General features: G+C 43.0%; 1 protein-coding gene across 18 annotated transcripts in view; it reads left to right on the top strand.

The window, feature by feature from the left end:
- Positions 1-19,814, top strand: part of CACNA1C (calcium voltage-gated channel subunit alpha1 C) — an 812,008-nt gene that overhangs the window by 657,223 nt on the left and 134,971 nt on the right. For all 18 annotated transcript variants that reach the window (XM_075005900.1, XM_075005795.1, XM_075005919.1 and 15 more), the window contains 4 exons: positions 2,646-2,736; positions 10,781-10,807; positions 12,817-12,977; positions 13,827-14,052. In XM_075005900.1, coding sequence (XP_074862001.1) covers positions 2,646-2,736; positions 10,781-10,807; positions 12,817-12,977; positions 13,827-14,052 — 505 coding nt within the window. The remainder of the gene's footprint in view (positions 1-2,645; positions 2,737-10,780; positions 10,808-12,816; positions 12,978-13,826; positions 14,053-19,814) is intronic.

Genomic DNA, 19,814 nt, shown 5'->3' with positions numbered 1-19,814 from the left:
ATCTAGTATTGGCACACAAAATCAAGCTCTCGGGAGTTGCAGTCAACCCCTGTACTCCTTGTGAGATGCAAAGAGTAAGAGAGGTTAACAGGAGAAACTCTCCCATCGACCTTGCCCAGTACAGACAGCCAAGTAAGCCGAGCCCAGGTACGTCAATTTTAGCAATGCAATTGCTGTAGCTAGCATTGCGTATCTGTGGTTAACTTTCTTAGCCTAGTGTAGACGTAGCCTGAGTTTACAGCCCCAAGCCTTCCTAGCCAGAAGACCCAAAACCACTCTTCTCTGCCTTTCCTCCAGGGTTGCACTGAGTTCACAAGCTACTGCTAGACTTTCTTCCATTTTGCCTCTGCTTCTCTGTTCTTGCCTTTTTCAGTCTGAACTCTCCTCTTCCCTTTCACTCCTGTCCAAAGCAACACTCAGCCAAAAGCTCCTGGGTAGATTTTACACTCTTTTTGTCTTAAACGTGTGCTTAGGGTTACAATTTTGTTAATTGCAGGATGAGTTCATGCCTTAGTTTCCATGGGGTTTTAACTCAACAACATCACCAGATTTCAGCCAGTTCATAAGATAATGTAAAGAAGTGGACAGGCTTGGAGCAATGCATTTGGTTGTATTGGAATGAGTCCTCAGTGTCAAATATTTCATTCAGTGCTCTAAAACACAATCTAAGAAATTTAGCTTCCCATAGGACACAAAGTAAAAATGCTGGCGATTGTTAGGTTGAAAAAGAGGAAGGCTCGACACTAAAGTATGAATACAGGATATGTTTGGGAGGGCCATCACGTCTTTCCCCAGCTGCTAAAGAGGATCATGTTCTCCTGGTCCATTGGACAGCTGCCCAATCACAAATGCAGAGCATGTCCTGAAAAAAACCATCAGGTTTATCACCTGGTATTAATTTAGCTTTTGCACTGATGGCTCATCAGATGTCTGTCTTATTGCTAATAATAGCTGTGTTCTTAATAATACACAACTTGTTCTGACAGTACATTAGGTATCTTTCCAGCTGCTAATACACAGCTTACTCTAAAGTACGGTCTGACATCTGTTCAGCTGCTAATGCAGGTCATGTTCTGATGGTGCATGAGACACCTGTCCAAACCCTATCATGCTGTTCAGGTTAAAGATTAATTTATTTCTCTTCAATTCACTTTGGCTATGTCTACACTACATTCCCCTTTTCAAAATGCAAACGAAGCTGTAATTTACAAATTGTGTGCTTCATTTGCATAATTTATGTGATTGCTTTTTCAGAAGAGATTTTTTTAGAAAAAGCAGTATAGATGGTGTTCTTTCAGAAAAAGACCCTTTTTCGAGAGAACTCTTATTCATGAAAAAATAGATAAGGGTTCTTTCAAAAAAGGATTTTTTTTAAAGAACCCAATCTACTCTTGTTTTATTTTTAAAAAATCTGTTCTGGAAAAGCAATCATATGAGAACATGCAAATGAAGATTTGTAAATCAGTACTTTATTTGCATTTTCGATTTCCCTCATTTGCATTCCTCTTTCGAAAGAGGTATGTAGTGTAGATGTAGCCTTTATGCATTTGGAAAGTAGAGAGAGAAGAAAAGCACATACAGAGGTGTGCTGTCCTTTGTGCCACCTGACGTCAGGCAGAGATGTGCTGAGAAGCTATTTTAGTTCTCCAAACAAGGGACACAAGGAGGAACTTACTGGGAGTTGTATCTTGTTCCGTGAGCTCTTGAGGGAATAAAAGGGGATTGATAATGGCCTAGGAAGTGAGTCAACTGTTCAGACACAGATCACGTAGAAGCAGACCTACTCTTGTTACAATATAATAGGTATTCAGTGACACATATATAATGAGTTAGTGAGCTCAGCCTCTTATTTGACGGGTGTCCCCCCAAAAACTCCACTGCAGTCAGTATTCATTTGCATCCTTGTTAGAAACTCTAAAGGATGGGTCAAAGGTTGAATGAGCTGTAGAAACTGAGCTATTCTCTCATTCCTCCTGGTGTAAAGTGGAGGCACATTGGTGGGCAGGTTGGGGGAGGCTATCACCAGTGCTGCTTCTGCTGTTGCTGCTTTTCAAATATTAATAGGCTTCAGTCACAGGAGCTGTCAATCAGATGCTTTCTGTCAGCCCTCAGTTCACCAGAAAATCTCTCATTTCTTGTAAAGAAATTTAGACCATGCATAAAGAACGGAATGGTTTTTAAATGTTCCACTGTTAATCGCTTGGTTGGTGTTGCGAAAATTTCCTTCCAGTTTCCACTGATCCTGTTTATAAACTTTCAAGGGACTATTTCACTGAAAGGAGCAGAGCAGCAGTGCTTTTCCCACTCTTTCCCAATTGGGGAACTTGTGTGTATGTGTTAGTCAGCAGCTTCACAAAATAAATAAATAAATAAACTTGTTAGTCTTTAAGGTGCTACCCGACTGCTTGGGTTTTTGGTTTTGGTTTTGTTCTGTATGTATGTTTATTTGTGTATGTACCTAAGCTATACCTGCGTAGCCTGACCTGTGCAATAAGGCCACAGACTTGCTCAGCAAACTGCATATGGCTCAAATGTTGCTGCTCAGAGTTTATTTGCAAAGCTGGCCCCTCCATTGTCAGTTGCTAATAGAAGTGTTGCAATCTAATCACCAACTCTTCACTTTTTCTTCACTTTGCCCTTTGCAGTGAGCATGCCTACCAGTGAGACTGAGTCCGTGAACACAGACAACGTGGCTGGAGCAGATATTGAAGGAGAAAACTGCGGGGCTAGGCTGGCGTGAGTACATATATAACACTGACACTGCTTCTACTGCAGGCAAAATTGAGCTATAGAGTTAAGCTCACTTATTTTATTTTAGTTTTTTAAAGAGAAAATGATACATGGGGAGTTACAATATCTAATATGACATAATTCTGATATGAGTCATACCATGTAAATCCAGGGTGACTTCATCTCAGTGGAGGGATTTTGGATTTACCCAGGTATAAATGAGATCAGAACTTGGTACACTATAAAGAAAACTGTTTCTATGGTCCTATCTATACACGAAAATTAATCTAGAATCAGAGGGTGTGAGTTTGAAGTGGATCAACTATTCCCAATTAATTTCATATGAGGAAGCTCTTATTCCAGAATAAGAATGCCTTAATTCAGAATAAAGCATTCTTATTCTTGACAATGAGCATCTGTGCATGAAGCTAATTCAGAATAGCTATTCTGGAATCACTCTCCATGTAGATAAGCCCTATGATTGACTTTTTAAAACAAAGGTGATGAAAACTGGCACTTTTTTAAAAATTAAACTTTCTTCAGGAATGATAGACACCCAGACAGAACTACATGGGTCTTGCACACAACAACCAAAGAGTGAAATTGACCAGTCTAATGCAATGGGCTGAGTGAAATGCAAAAAAATGAGCAAACATGATACACTATGTAAAATTATTTTGATATTCAGAATTGCTTCATGTTTACTTAAGATGTTGTTAATAAAACAGGCAAAATAATGTAAATAGAGATCTGTGCTCACAACCCTGCAAGCCTTAGGTACATGAATACTCCTTTTGGCCTCAGGGGCTGTAGCATCGCCCCATGTTTTTATTTTGAAAAACGATGGCTCTAGATTCCAGAATTTGGGAGATGCTCTCAATTCAGTGCGCAAGACTTTGGTCAGGACTAATGGGATTTGCACTGCACATGAAGTTCTGATTACTGAGCATTGTACGGTGCCCCTTGTTATAAAAAAAGTTAATGGCGAAACACAAGAACCTCCGTCCAAATGCAAGCTTTTCCTTTGATTATGCCATGGATCATTACTTCTAGTGGACACATACGCAAAATATGTGGGAGCGTATTTCTAGAAGGTATTTAAAATAGTATGTGCAGGACTATGGCAGGCCTTTGTGTGGGAAAAAACATCTTCTCTCTCCTCTTACATGACGTACGTGAGGGCCGGTCACAATTGCTGGCAGAATGCTATGTCATTGTTCTCCCAGGAGCATGCATCATTCCCATGGGAGGAGGGAGTATGTGGGGTTATAAGTGACACCACTGCTTCAACTGCCCAGCAGAACAGGCACAGCTCATCCATGGTGTGATTTGCACAGGCCCCCTGCACACTGGAGAACTTGGGGAGGCAAAAATCTGCCCCATGCTCCCTGTGATGTGTATTCTAAAAGCCCAGTTCAGACCTTATACCACTGGTCAGCAGTTGGCACTACGTGTAATTATTTCTGTGGTGTACACCAGGGAATTTGTAAGCATGACTTGGTTTCATGAGCCAGCTCACAACTCTCATGCAAAATTGCTTATCCTTTTTCCTTGTGCTCCCTCCATCTGTTTGCTGCACCCACCTGTTGTCTCTTGCATTATACTTAGATTGTGAGCTGTTTATGACAGGGACTTGTGTGTAGTGCTTGTCACAATGAGGTCCCTAGGCACTACTGTAATACAAATAATAGAAGTAGCAAATGTACTATATTTTCTCTGTAGTGACATATAATTTAATTTTTACAATGTGGATTCATATAATGCTCTCTGCCCCAAAGGATCCTGTAGCACTTTGTGGTCTTGATATGTAGGGATCATTTTTCCAGAGCCAAAGTGCAGCCACCATCAGGATAGACAGAGGTGTCCATCTGAAAGTGCAGAGACACTACACAGTCAGAGGGATGACTTGTCCAATGCTGAAACTGCAAGGGGGATTTTGACAACTGGAGTAGAATTAGTTTAGTTAGCAAATGGCCACAATAGTGGGACTAACACTCAGTTCTCCTTGTAGTCAAGTCCTTTGGATGTATGTTTCTATGCAGTACTAAGTGGGCCTAAAATAGCTTGAGATGAGCAGTGGTACCTTTTGGTCCAGCTACCCTCCTACCCAAAGAGTAAGAGTGAGGACTATAAATTTCAGGGGAATTCCAGGGGCAGAGCATGAACAGAAAGGTCCATGGTGAAGCAACCAGAGATGTGTGGATGACATGAAGTTCCTGCCTATATGGCCGTTTCTACACAGGCCACTTTCTTTGAAAGTGGCATGGTAATACACGGCCTGAAATATGCGAATGAGGTGCAGATGCAAATTCCCTGTGCCTCATTAGCATACGGTCATGTGATTTGGAGTCCGGAAAACTGTTCTTCTGGACTCCAAAAAGCCGTTTAGAAGTGTGGTATCATGGGGGTCTTCCAGAAGGAAGTCCTTCTTCCGGAGGCCCCTTCTTCCCAAAAATTTTCAGGAAGAAGGGGCCTCCGGACGAAGGACTTCCTTCCGGAAGGTCCCCCAGGGCTGCGCTTCTACACAGAATTTTGGAGTCCAGAAGAACGGTCTTCCAGACTCCAAATCACGTGACGTTATGCTAATGAGGCATGGGGAATTTGCATCCGCACCTCATAAGCATAAAGTGGCCACAGAAAGTGGCCTGTGTAGAAACGGGCATGAGTGGCTTGATCTACAGAAAAGCCCTTATTGGGATTGATGTTTGAGGAGGCCTCAATCGAGGGATGAAGCTTTTGAACTTAAAGGAAGGAACCACTTCAGATTGGCAGATCTTTCATTGAAACTATTGGCTGTTTGGCATTTTCACCTTGGCCAGGATATTCTTTCTGTCCTGGTAAAGTCCAATCATTTTCCATGGGGGTGTTCAAACAAAAACCCAGAATAAAACAAAATAAATGAGTTGCAGAGACTCTGTCCTGAAAATCTTGTAAATAAAGAAAGTTCTAAGCAACAACTGATCCATCAGTGTACTTCCCTTGGTGCTTTTCCTTGTGTCCTTCTGGCTGGCAGAATAATTCCTCTGCAGGTCTTAGAACAGTCAGCACAGGAGAAGGGAGCAGGGCTGATTACATGCAGGCCTGCTGTTTGCCACAGCTGCTGCTCTTCTGGGCCCGATGAGCAAATCATGGCTGAAAAGATGCCTTTGCTGCTACTAGAGTCCCTGTCCCCTCCGCATCAGGAGGCATGGTAACCAATGTATGCCAAAAGTCCAGAAACTCTCTGCTAAATTCAGCGGGAAAATGCACAGGCTTTGCCCTTTTTTCTCACTCTTGTCTATGAGCCTCCCAGGTATCACAGCCTGGACCATTGGTACTTGTGGCCAAACCCGAGTATCTCATGAGATGCGTAGATAGAGAAAAGTAGTGTCGGGTTTACAAAAGAGGATCCTTCACATTTCCATCTCTGTGACCATTCAGGAATGGAGTATCCATTAGACTATACAACCTCAGCCTAGTTTCCCAGCCTATAGTGCAGCTCCTTGAATAGCAAATCACCTTGAGATTTTGGCAGGACAGATTTATGGGGATGCTGGGTTGATTCTTACCATTGCTGGCCAGCAGCTGACACACCAGTAAGACTCAGTACCCATCCAGTAAGGTCAGGGTTGCTCTTCAGTTCTGGTGGAGCCAGAGCAATACAGTAGTGAGAGAACAAGAAAGGAGAAAGGACTTATGTCTCCAGGCACTGCTTTGGCTCACTGATTCAGGGTATAGTTATCAAGTCAAGATCTTCCCATCAAGTCACAGTGGAGTCCTGGGAGTATCTGAACCCATATTAGAAACAAAGTTAACTGTCCTTTTGTCATAAGTACTGTGTCCCAGTTTACTGGAAGCCTTTAATTAATACACCAAGGGCCTGTTACTATCATCATGTACACCTGTGTGACTCTACTGATGTTAATGGGGTTACCCAGTATGTAACAGAAAGAAGAATTTAGTTCAGTGACTGCCATAGGAATTACACAGGCTCGCCGGAGGGCAGAATTCAGCTCTAACAATTTAATAAGGTGACATATTTCCCGATTTACTGCTGGTTACGTATCTGAAACTGACTAACCCTTCTAAAGAGTCCTGTCACAGCTTGCATTTGTCCCATGAAAATGGGATCTTTGGTCACTGTCTCTATTTCAGAAATTCCAAAGTCCTGAGTGGATACAAGCAAGTAATCTTTTTAGGACCTTTAAAGTAACCAGGATAGAAAGAGACCTGAAAGTTTTGCTTTGCTCTCAGTTTGCAGCCTCACAACAACAGGCTTAGTGTTAAAATGTGTGAGATCTGAACAATGCATCTCTCTGGGCATGAAGGATATGCCAAAAGTTGTGTGCATCCTAGAGTTACAGGAAGTGAATTTCTGTGCTACTACTATTCTGAGAGCTGTTAGTTGTGTCCATAAGGTTTTGCAAGTCATCAGGAAAATAATTGTACTAAACTCTTGTTTATCCAGTATTTGATCACCCAGAACTCTCAGATAACCAGCATAACTCTGAACCCCATCCAACCCTTAGCCATGACATGGCTTACTTTTTTTTTTCTTCAAATAGTCCAAGGATGCTACACAAGCCCCCCAAGTCTGAGTGGGCTCACCCACCCGGTGTCCATCCGCCCCCACCTCCCCCCTGCAAGTGGCTCCTTGTGCCATGTGGCAATTTCCACTGCCCAAAGCAGCTCCCACTGTTCCCACCAAAAGGTAAACAGAACAGCAGTTGAGTGGGAGCAAGCACTGGGAGGTGAGAGGAACTGAACTTTCCTACTGGCGGGGGGCCACTGACCACTGCCTGTACCTCCCCCCAGCTGATCTCTAGTAACTGGAATATATGAATATCTGGCAACCTCCCAGTCCTGGGGCTGCCAGATATCAAAGAGTTTACTGTCCTTGGGAGGTCATAAGATATAGTCGTAGCAGTGACCAAGGTGCCTGATTACATTGCCATAAAATCTGTACAGTGGGAACACCTCTGTCACAATTGATGTTACATACTTGGAGACCTGTAAGGTGTTTCCAGAATTGCTGTTCTGGTAGATACAGAGCTCTTTTGGTGCCTAAATCCTCCCCACTCTCACTGCAATCGGTTTTATCTCTGTATGAGCCTCCATACCAGAGTAATCACACATTTTTCGTGGACCTCTGGTTGTCCCCTCTGGAATACTTGGTGGTCTGATGTGTGATGGTGTTTTGCCATTAAGAATCTGGGATATAGCACTACCAGTGGTTTATGAATTCATTAACCCCTTATACTCCACCTTGCTTTCAGTGCATGCTACTGAGTTATGGAGACCCCAACTTTAGAAAAGTCTTAGGGAATTGAAAAACAAACAAGGGACTATTTTTGTGTTCTTCGTCCTTTAAACTTAGATAAGTTAAACTATCCCAGGTCTAACTCTGCTGTACTCAGAGTAAGCTCTAAAAATATCCAATAATGAGCTAAAATGACTTTCCTGTATTTTAAATGGTAGGATTTTAAGGATGTTCCAGAGCTAGCAGTAAAAGCTGTGTGTCTCACTGAAAAGCTGGGAAGCTCACTTTTCCAGTAACAATGCTCCTAAGATAACAGGGTTGTGAGGTATTGGTTTTTAAACTCATCATTTGTCCAGCACTAAATATTGCCCACCTTGAGCCTCAGGCAAAAGTGATTTTGGAGTGTCACAAAGGGTTTGTAACAAGGGGCCAGAATCCAGTTTGCTGACAGCAATAGAAATAGATACAACAACATGCTTTTTGTGCAAGAAGGTGGGTCTGAAAGGCTAGTGAGAACTGTGTTTCAGACTGGCTGGCCTCCTGTACCCAGTGTTTCCCACCTTACATTATCTTAAGTTTTCAGAATTCACATTTCTCCCTTATATTCTGGGTCTAGATAAAAATGTCTTCTTCCTGCCCTGAACTAATATGCAGAAAATAAAACCATGTGATTAACCTTCTAACCTAGCAGAAAAGCATCAGAAGAAGTGGAAAGATTGTTAGCTAAAGTGGTGGAGTAGTGAAGTCACTTTGCTGCAGCTACTTGTGCATCAGATATGTCATTATCACATGCATGATGAGTATATCACCTGCCACAACTTCTTCCTTAATACAGGGTTCTTTAAAATGCCACACAGCACCTTTTGTGTAAAGCAGGAGGGACACTTGGGGTCCCCATAGATCTTTAAACTTCTTTCACCTTCCATCTGTCATTTGCCCCATGATACCTTCTTCTCTCCACCCCACTCCACCTTGTTCCTCCCTAGTGTTCTCTAGGCATGACCTCACCTCTCATTTTCTGTTCATTTTTCACTCTCTCTCTCTTATACTTTTTGACTTCTTCCTTCCATCCTTTGTGACTTGTCCCTTGCTCTGAGCACTCTCCTATTGTATGTCCACAAAATCTGATTTATTTTAGGTCATACTTTTAAAATCTTCTTTAAATCTGAACATCCACTAAATCTACATATTGTACAATCCATACAGATGGCTTTACAGAACAAAACTTCTTCAAAATTGTAGTTTGGGGAACATCATAATATTAAGAGTAGCCTGTGTGGGTCCCTCACTACCCTGTTTAATTTTAAGCTCTCACTGTTTTTACAGAAATGTGTTATGTTTGGAAGATAAATAATTTCTTCTTCTTTAAAAATATTTTTGTAGTGGTGTCTATATTCACTGCAGGCTGGTATGTGGCCTCATCTTCCTTGCATTTGAGCAGCAGGACAGATGTATTCAGTGCAGAGAAGTTTTCTTCATTTGGACCATCTTCTGGTGAAATATGTTTCTATCTCTAAAATCCTTCCATAGAAAGAAACTGACCCATTGGTTTGTGGTCCATCAGTGACGGGTTTCCCTGCATAAGGACAAAACCATTTTTAACGTCACTCTAAAAAGTCTGGTTAAGACTCCATAATGATTTTGTCCCATCTGGGCTGGCAGCTAGACCATTTTTAACCTGATTCAAAATAACCTTTTGCTGACAACTATTGTTGGCAGTATATAAGTCTCCTTAGATGAAGCCTTGAGAAGAGATGTTCCTGTGCAACTCAACAGTAATTTCTCACCAGCTAGTCAGTGTACTGATTCCCCATATGTCCTGAAGAGCTCACATTTGGTTATTGTGGCTTTCCATCACTACGTCAAGGTCAACACAAGCTCATGTCATTTAAAATTTACATTTGTGTGTGTGTGTGTGTGTGTATTTACATGCACATGCAGGTGTGCATAGAGATTCAGAGTATAATATAATAATAATAACGTGATAATATATAACATACAGAGTAGAGCAGAGTTTAAAGAGGATTGGGAGTCTACTCTGGACTTTGCCTGTGACCTGCTGTATGATGTTAAGTCACCTAGGTCCTTAAACTTGGATGCTTCAGATTAGACATTAAACTGCATATTTAGTATGAAAGTGGTCTGAGTTTCAAGGGTGTTGAGCACTTGCAAATCCCACGGAGGTCAAGAAACCTGTAGGTACTCAGTGCCTTTGTAAATCAGGCCACTTTAGCTCACGTGATTACTTGTGACTTCAGGCACCCACCGTTGAAGTTGTTTTTCATAATCCTTTGTTCCTTGGTTTCAGCAAAATTCAGATATTTACCAGTAATACTCTTTGTAAAATGCTTCAAGATCTTCTGGTGAAAAGATCTATGTAAAGGCAAACCTTTATATTTGTATATTCATATCAAAGTAAAATCCAAAGGATTCTAACTCTCCAGTGACAAAAAAAGAAAAAAAAAAGAGGGTGGTCACATCTGTATAAGGCATTTAGTAGCAGAGTTATGGGTTCTGGTAATCCATGGCATCAGAATGACCTTGTAGGTAACAGGAGGGCTGTTACATTGATGATACAGATGACAGAATCCACAGGTACACATGACGTCACTCTCCCTCATCTTACCAACAAACCTGCACGCTTCTGCCATAGCAACCCCCAGTGTCATGGATTGTGTTACAGCGGTCAAAGGGACCAGTATGCGCTGGGGATCCACGGCTCTTGTTCTTCTTTCTTTCTGTTGCTGTTCTCATTGAGATCTAAAGTGTAGAGTTCATTTAGAGGCACTAACAGTAACTCTTCTCTTTCAGGCATCGGATGTCCAAATCTAAGTTTAGGTAAGTAACATATAGCTGTATGTTTTTTCTGTCATTCCATTGGTTTTGCATCCCACCTTTTAAAGTTATCTTTCACTGTCACCCTGGCACACTGATAACTCTTTGACAGTCCCAAAGCTGAGAGATCTTAGTCAGTTATCCACAAAAATCAGTGATCAGTTTATGAGACTGAAATAAAGGTTGGAGTTAGAGGAGACACATGTCGGAAGTTTGCATTTGCTGATCTGTTGGTGCCCCTGCTGAGATCTTCCCCATTGATAACACTGGACATTTTAAATCATAACATTATAGAAGCTGAGACAGATCAGTCAGGCCATCAGCTGATATTCCTTTCACTAAAAAGCACACCCTCTGGTTTGTTTTCCTTAGCATTTGGTAGCTTTCTGTTCTCTTTAGTTGTAGTGTCTCAGGCACTGGGGTTTCCATGTTGAATTAGATTTCATCCCATTGCTGGACAGAGCTGTACTATTTTACCCTTCTGTACCAGGAGCTGCAGAATTTCTCTTCTGGGTGGTTGAGGCTCAGTAATTTCTCAGCTTTTAGAAAAGTGTGGAAGGGCCTGAACTGACCGGACGTATACTTCAAATGGCAGAACTGACTCCATCCACCAAGACTCCTAACATTGGAATGTTATAAAAAATGCTCTGGCCTCCTCAGTGCTTAGGACAGCAAATCTGCTGTTTTCTTCCTCAGGCACAAGGTGTGAATAATAATGTACAATTGTCAGATTAACCCACACACTCACACACTTGCACATATAGACATGCACTAAGTGCATGCTGACACGCGTACATACACAAGGAAGGATAAGCGTTCATATACACATACTCATGCGCATATAGCAACACGTGCATGGACATGCATGCCCATATATGCATGCACTTGCACATTTTGGACAAGATGAAGATCAGAAAACAAGCCCACAGTGTTAATACTGTTTGATCCTCCTGCACTCATTCCCGCTGATTTAAGACTAACTGCATCACCCAAGCCATAAGAATAATTTTCTCATAAATCATTCTTCTAGACTCTCTTCTACTTGAACACACACAAAGTGCTTGTGTTTCATAGAAAAAATTATTTGGATTTTACTTACCCAACAAATATTTAAATTGAGTGCCTGACAAAATTTGCAGTAGGATCCTTAAGCAGTGATGGAGTATTTGCATCACGTGATTTGAGTTTGTCTACATGCTCAACTCCAGCAGAGCACATGGTCACTGCTTATCACTGGCCAGAGAATGGGACAGGCAATCTAGCCAAGGCAAGTTCCTATTCTACTTTGTCATGTTACACACACACATATATATATGTAGTGAAAACTATTTGATTTATTATACTGTGCCAAGTGTTGCCTGGAAACTGGTTGCTAAGCAAGTTAAATTCTGAAGAGTAGGAGGTGTATAATTAGCTTTAAATACCTTCTGTAGTTAGTAATTACCCTCAGAAATCAGTGTGACACTCATGAGGGGCTGTGTTCATGGAAGGCATAATTTAAAGGGGTACTGTTTATTAGCAAATGGCATCCTTATCAACGGGCACAGAGAAAGATGTTGAGGTCCCTCAGGGATCTCAAAGAAGATAGACTTTTTTGGCATCTTTCCAGGGACCTGACTTCCAGCCCTTTGTAGGCAACAAAAGACTTTTCTTGTACTTCAGTGGTCACTGGATCTGACCTATAACTAGACCCCATAGTTGTTCAGTAAGGAAAAGCTTACTGTTTCTGTGGAAAACAAGAAATCTCTAGAGGCCTTTTTCTTCTGGTCAGCAGATGCCTCCTCCCACCAAAACCTATTTTTGGCTCAAAGGGCTTATCTACCCAATTAGGACTTTGTTTACAATCATGATTGTTCAGATAGTTGTGGTCCCCCTGAGCAGGAATGGATTTACAGTCATCCACTCATGCTCCAATGTAAACCTGAATGAAAGCTGGAGGGTTTAACTGGGGGATTTGCAATGGCTGACACATACTCATTTTTTCACCTTGTTTTTCTTTCTCCCTTTTCTAGCCGCTACTGGCGCCGGTGGAACAGGTTTTGCAGAAGGAAGTGCCGAGCTGCTGTCAAGTCCAATATTTTCTACTGGCTGGTGATCTTCCTTGTATTTCTCAACACCCTGACCATTGCCTCTGAACACTACAAACAGCCAGACTGGCTCACTGAGGTTCAAGGTGAGATGTGGCAGGTGGTGCTGTTTCCTTTCTTGTAATCAGTAAGGGAGACACAAGTTTACAGGGCTGAAGAAAGAGTTAATGAGGTCTGATGATCCAGTATTTGAAATCTCAGCTTTGAACTACAAACAAATACAATCCTCTATTTGCGGAGGATGTAGGACTATATCTCAGATACATGACTGCATTGTGAGAGGCCTCAGGGAACACTGGGGGCTCAGCTGTTAGGATCCAGCTGTCCGCCAGGTAGAATCTTCCTTTATATCCTGGTGAGGTCCAGCACTTACTCGTATCGATGTGTGCAGCAGTTCGGCTGCCAGTTGATGAGTGGATTCTTGGGGCTGTAAGTTCCCCAGCTTGTCACTCGAATGGCATTTATGATACATTCTGGTTACAAGGGAGATGCGGAGGGAGGGATGGTTTATGAAGTTCCCCTTAGTTCAAGAAATAAGTAGCTGAATCCTCAGTGGAAAAGAGAGGAGCTGAAAGGCTGAATTAGACAACAGCAGATATCACAGCAGCCAATAGCTGTAACCTATACATCGGAAGATGACAAGTATGACAGGAGGTTGCGCATTGGAAAGCACAGTCCCTGTCAGGGAGGTTGTATGGCTGTGAAATACATGCACGTGGGAAGTGCTGTGATTGAAACCAGGCTTGTGGGCAAAGCATTTTCACACATGGATTATCTGCCCATAAACCCACTTCCTTAGCTACATGCTGACCTGAGTCCTCTCGCTTTTCACTCTGTTCTCAGCTGTTTTGCTGGCGGTACTGGTAGGATTTCTGGTGGTGTTGGTGGTTCGGCGCTAAACTATAATAATTATTCTTTATCTCTTTTCCCATGAGACACTGCCAATAAGGTGCTGCTGGCTCTTTTCACGGCAGAGATGCTGCTGAAGATGTACAGCTTAGGTCTCCAGGCCTACTTTGTGTCTCTCTTCAACCGTTTTGACTGCTTTATTGTTTGTGGAGGAATCCTGGAGACCATCCTGGTGGAGACCAAGATCATGTCACCACTGGGCATCTCGGTGCTGAGATGCGTCCGACTCCTGCGAATATTTAAAATCACAAGGTATTTCTGATTTTAATGGAGGCCAACTCTGGGGAGGAAGCAAGGACGAGCCTAGGAGCGCTAACATCATGGGCAAATATGATATTTTATGTCTGTTTCCCACATGCATGTATCCAAATCACCAATCTCCTTGCAGCTCCATTCCTTCCACTATCCTATCTACTTCTTGGTATAAACCATTTCTTTCTCCAAAGGGCATCTCAGTTTCTGCTCTATCCTCTGTGGTGTGTAATATTGTCAGTACAGTGTTTTCTGGAGGGCAGCTGAGAGCTAAAGGCACCTGCACATGACCTGGCAGAAACAGAGGCAATTTTGTGGGGGTGGGGAGAGAGAGAATGGAAGGAAGCAAGAAACATCTGAGGAGAAACTCCATAATTAAAGTGGAGCAGTTTGAGAGTGGCTGCTCAGTAGAGAGCCTAGGACACTTGTGTGGCTTATGTATAAGGAGGGGAGGAGTAGTTTGGTAGTTTGAGCAATGGCCTGCTAAACCCAGGGTTGTGAGTTCAGCCCTTGAAGGGGTCATTTAGGGGTCTGGGGCAAACAGATTAAACAAAACTCTGTCAGCGATAGTGACAAGTCCTGTTATGAGTGCAGGGGACTGGATGTGATGACCTCTCAAGGTCGCTTCTAGCTCTATGAGATAGGTATATCTCAGGTAAGGATGTCCCTGGGATGGAGACATAAGCCCTTTCCTAGAGAAGAAAGGGGGAAGTCAGAATGAGGGGCTCGCTGATAATTGGTCCCCTTTCTATAACAGAGTGGAAGAGCACCTATGGAGAAAAAATAATGTTTGCTGAGCTCCCATTAGAAGCTCCTTCCCACCCCACTCGGTCAGGGCCTCCCCTTCCCCAGCATCTCCCACCCATATGCTCAACAATCAGTAATTTCCCCCTCCTGCCTGCCCAGCACAATCAGCTGTTCCCCATTGTGCAAGAGTCAGTGTGGGGAGGGGATGGAATGGGGGCAGTAAGAGGTGTGGAAAAGGGGACCAGGATGGAGTGGAGCTAGAGCACCCCCTGAGAACCAAAAAGTTTGCACCTATGAGTATGTTCCTTGAACAATATGAGGGACCGTCCTCCTGGGTGAGGCTGGTTGGAAGCACTTTAAACTAAGCTGGTTGATATGTTCAAATAGGGGAAGATGTTAGCTGCCAAGCTGGGCCTTCTCAGGGTCCTTGTCAAATTAAAGAGAAATTGGCATGTGCCCTCTCTCAATGCTTTATGGTGACTCAAGGAGGCCTGAAAGGCTGTGTTAAGCAGCCACAGCAATTTACAGACCATGGTGGCTTCCTCCCCACCAGCCTCTGTGGAGAAAATTATGATGTCAGCTCTAGCAGCAGCAGAGAGGACGCTGCCCAGTTCCTCCACTGGAGGAGGGAGCTCTGCACTGGCAGCAGCAACTGGGAACTTCTTCAGTCTCTTTTTTTTTTCCATTCTCTTCTTTCTCTCCCTGCCCAGAAAGGCACAGTGCCTCCTTGTTGGTGCTTTTGTTCCCTCCTGGAATCGGGCACTGGAGTACCCAAGCCTGCTTTATCAGGACTTTGTAAGCTTGAGGTGAAGTCACAGGAAATGTCAGCTCCCCACTCATCCCAGTTTAATGATCTCCCTGCAAATTCATGTAAGCAGGTGCTTGGTGGAGAAAGGGATCTGGGGCTCAGCCATACAGGCTTTCAGTCATCATGCTGTAAAAGCTTCAAATGTGGGCGGGTTGGAGGAAGAGGGAGCAGTAGGTAGGAAAATGTCCCTACCATCATTTTAAACTTCCAGAAGGAGAGGTCTGTGAAAACTGAGATTAAAAACACAGAGCACAGGAAAAGCACGACTAGATCTGGAAGATGTTCAAGATGGAAGAGCTGTGCTGCAGACAAAAACAACAGATTTGGATGCCAGATTTGTACAAAGTTTTACCCAGAATTTAGCAGCCGCTACAGAATACAAAAAATGAAAAACACCTTTGATGCTTCTGTGGTTCAACTTACTTCCAAGGGTGAATGGCTTTCAAGGTCAGATATCAAGGGCTGAAAAGAGGTTTACAGCCATAGAGACAGCTCAGACATTGGCCAGGGCAAAGCTGTGACTATTCAAATGGAACGTGGCCTATTTAGAAGAAAAAGGTGAAGACACAGAGAATAGGAACCAGCAAAAATAAATGATTAGACTCAGCCTCCCAGGAGGAGTGGACAGTCCAGATCCACAGAATTCATCTTCTTGCTGAATCCCTGGGATGAAAGGCAAAGGGTGACAAAAATTAAATTAGATATGGATCATCAAGCTCTGGCCTAAGTTTCCAAGGCAAGTGCCTGTTTCAGGCCTGAGTTAATAGGATGCAGAGAGGCCATCCTACCAACAGGTTTTACAGAAAAAGAAGTAGCACACAATGAAGAGGAAGAGTTGTTTTTTCAAGACCGTTTTCTGGTCCCTCAGAGAGAGAGACCAGTGTCTAATCCTACCAAGGGAATTTTCTGTGAAAAAGGGCATATATGTGGAACCTTTTGCTTAGAAATCCAGGGAGTGTTTAAGAGAACTCAGACCCTTGTATCTGGAAATTAGAAAGAAACACTGGAATAGTCCAAGACACTGCTTCTTGTAAGTGTTCTTTCTAGTACAGCTGCCAGTTTTTGCCACTCATCACTCAGCTCTAAACACAGTGGTGATTTAGTGTCATTAGCGTTCTAGACACTGGTGGAATAAACCACATGAGTGGAATGCTAATGAAGTAAGATGCCATCCCAGGAATATCAGAAGGGGAGAAAGGATGACAGTGTGGTGCTTTATGTCAAATACATATTTCTGACTGACACGCAGATATATTGGACGCAGAAATAGTGACAATCAAGAGGATAAAAACAGGCACAAAGCATGGAAATTATGATGGCATAATCTTCATGTATCTGTGTGAATTTTGCATGATGAGTATCAAGTGTAGGCAAAACTCTCAGTGCATCAAAAATATGCACATATATGAAGAGTATGACTACTACTCCATATTATCATAGAGCAAATAAAAACACAGTTATAAAATCTTAGAACACTAAAACTGGAAGGGATCTCGAGAGGTCATCGAGTCCAGTTCCCTGCCCTCTTGGCAGGAGCAAGCACCATCTAGACCATCCCTGATAGGTGTTGAATGCACCATCTAGACCATCCCTGATAGGTGTTGAGTGAATATCCTATGGTTTTGGGAACCATTGTTAGACCTTCAAAGCAAACCTTACTTGGAAGACCATAAACAATCAGCAGAATTATTTCATGATGTAAATTTAGAAGCATCAATATCATCTGTTTGTTTTGTTCTCTGTAATGTTTACACTGCTGAGCAGAATATCTTCCTGTGCTGAGGGAAATGACAGTTCTAGAAGGCTTTATAAAACCCGATGTGTTGTCCTTTATGTCAACTGAAAAGTTATCCATCGTTTCCAACTATAAAGTTAGATTCATATTTTAAAGCGATGGCTTGCCACTGGACTTTCATGGGTGGTCCTAACTATCAAGTCAATGGGTTCTCGTAGCGCTGAGGAGGTGTTTGTGTTGGGTGACAAATGTTGGAAGTACTAGTGTAGACAGCTCACCAGTCACAGCCACTATTTTATGAAGTGTATCTTGAAGACTGCAGGTATCACAAAAGCCATAGTGGAAGAAGTATAAACACATGGAAGAATACTCTTCAGCCTTTTAAAGCACAATACTGAGAATAAAGATTCCTGGATTTTAGTCCAAGCTCTTCAATTGATTCTCTTAGACAAGTCACTTCTCTGTACCTTAATTTCTCCAGTTGAAAACAGGATATAATAACAGTACTGGGCTATCTAACAGGATTGTGCAGGGCTTAATTCAGTAATGTGTCTAAATCTCTTTGAGATCGTCAAGTGGGAGTTAGAACATAAGAACGGCCATACTGGGTCAGACCAAAGATCCATCTAGCCCAGTATCCTGTCTGCCAACAGTAGCCAATGTCAGGTGCCCCAAAGGAGGTGAACTGAAGACAATGATCAAGCGATTTGTCTCCTGCCATCCATCTCCCGCCTTTGACAAAAGGCTAGGCACCGTACCTTACCCCTTGCTAATAGCCATCTATGGACCTAACCTCCAAACATTTATCGAGCTCTTTTTTAAACTCTGTTAGAGTCCTGGCCTTCACAGCATCCTCTGGTAAGGAGTTCCACAGGTTGAGTGTGCACTGTGTGAAGAAAAACTTTCTTTTATTAGTTTTGTATCTGCTACCCATTAATCTCATTTGAGCTGCGTCTACACGTGCACGCTACTTCGAAGAAGCGGCACCAACTTCGAAATAGCGCTCGTCGCGTCTACACACGTCGGGCGCTATTTCGAAGTTAACTTCGACGTTAGGCGGCAAGACGTCGAAGTCGCTAACCTCATGAGGAGATAGGAATAGCGCCCTACTTCGACGTTCAACGTCGAAGTAGGGACCGTGTAGACGATCCGCGTCCCGCAACGTCGAAATTGCTGGGTCCTCCATGGCGGCCATCAGCTGGGGGGTTGAGAGATGCTCTCTCTCCAGCCCCTGTGGGGCTCTATGGTCACCGTGGGCAGCAGCCCTTAGCCCAGGGCTTCTGGCTGCTTCTGCGGCAGCTGGGGATCTATGCTGCAGGCACAGGGTCTGCAACCAGTTGTCATCTCTGTGTATCTTGTGTTGTTTAGTGCAACTGTGTCTGGGAGGGGCCCTTTAAGGGAGCGGCTTGCTGTTGAGTCTGCCCTGTGACCCTGTCTGCAGCTGTGCCTGGCATCCCTATTTCGATGTATGCTACTTTGACGTGTAGACGTTCCCTCGCTGCGCCTATTTCGATGTTGGGCTGAGCAACGTCGAAGTTGAACATCGACTTTGCCGGCCCTGGAGGACGTGTAGACGTTATTCATCGAAATAGACTATTTCGATGTCGCAACATCGAAATAAGCTATTTCGATGTTGGCTGCACGTGTAGACGTAGCCATCGTGTCCTCTAGTTCTTATATTATGGGAACAAGTAAATAACTTTCCTGTACTCACTTTCTCCACACCATTCATGATTTTATATACCTCTATCATCTCGCCCCTCAGTCTCCCCTTTTCTAGACTGAAAAGTCCAGTCTCTCTAGCCTCTCCTCATATGGGATCCGTTCCAAACCCTTAATCATTTTAGTTGCCCTTTTCTGAGTTACTAAGTTACTATAGAACTTAGAAGTGCAAACCCTCACAATTAATTTCTTAGTCCAAGTGGAGAAAGCAACAATGGTTTTCTCCCTTACAACTCAATTTCCACTGCTTGTTGTGTGACATCATAGACAGTTGCCATGAAAATAATTGTGATGTCAAGGCGTTTTTTTTCTCTGCAGTATGGTGATAAAAAACAGGAAATAGGCAATCAGGGTCTTTTTTTAACATACATTGCCATATGTTTGGCCACTCCAGGGCAAATCCATTCCTGGATGACTTCTTTGAGCTAGGTGAGTTACACCAAGGATGGGTTTGACCCTCCTGGTTTGGGTTTTGTTCCTGAACTAACTAAAGTCAAGTTATGTGGGATTACTCTGTATATATACTAAGGAAGAGGTTGAATTTAGGTCAAGTTTAGCTGGCACACATTAGCTAAGGTGACCTAATTTTGAGCCATGCTCTGAGTCAACACAAATGCTCACAAAGCAAACCTGTTTTCTGACTGGTTCTTTTAGTTTTGTGCTGGTGTCATACTTGGGTTTAAATCCCCACAGGAGTGCAGGGAAGACATCACCCTTATTGGCACCATATCACCTCAGTTAATTATGTTG

The sequence above is a fragment of the Carettochelys insculpta genome, chromosome 1 (genome assembly GCF_033958435.1).
Source record: "Carettochelys insculpta isolate YL-2023 chromosome 1, ASM3395843v1, whole genome shotgun sequence".
In the NCBI taxonomy this organism is placed as follows: Eukaryota; Metazoa; Chordata; order Testudines; family Carettochelyidae; genus Carettochelys; species Carettochelys insculpta.
Note: the sequence above shows the minus strand (reverse complement) of the source record. Positions and strands in the feature narration are given on the sequence as shown.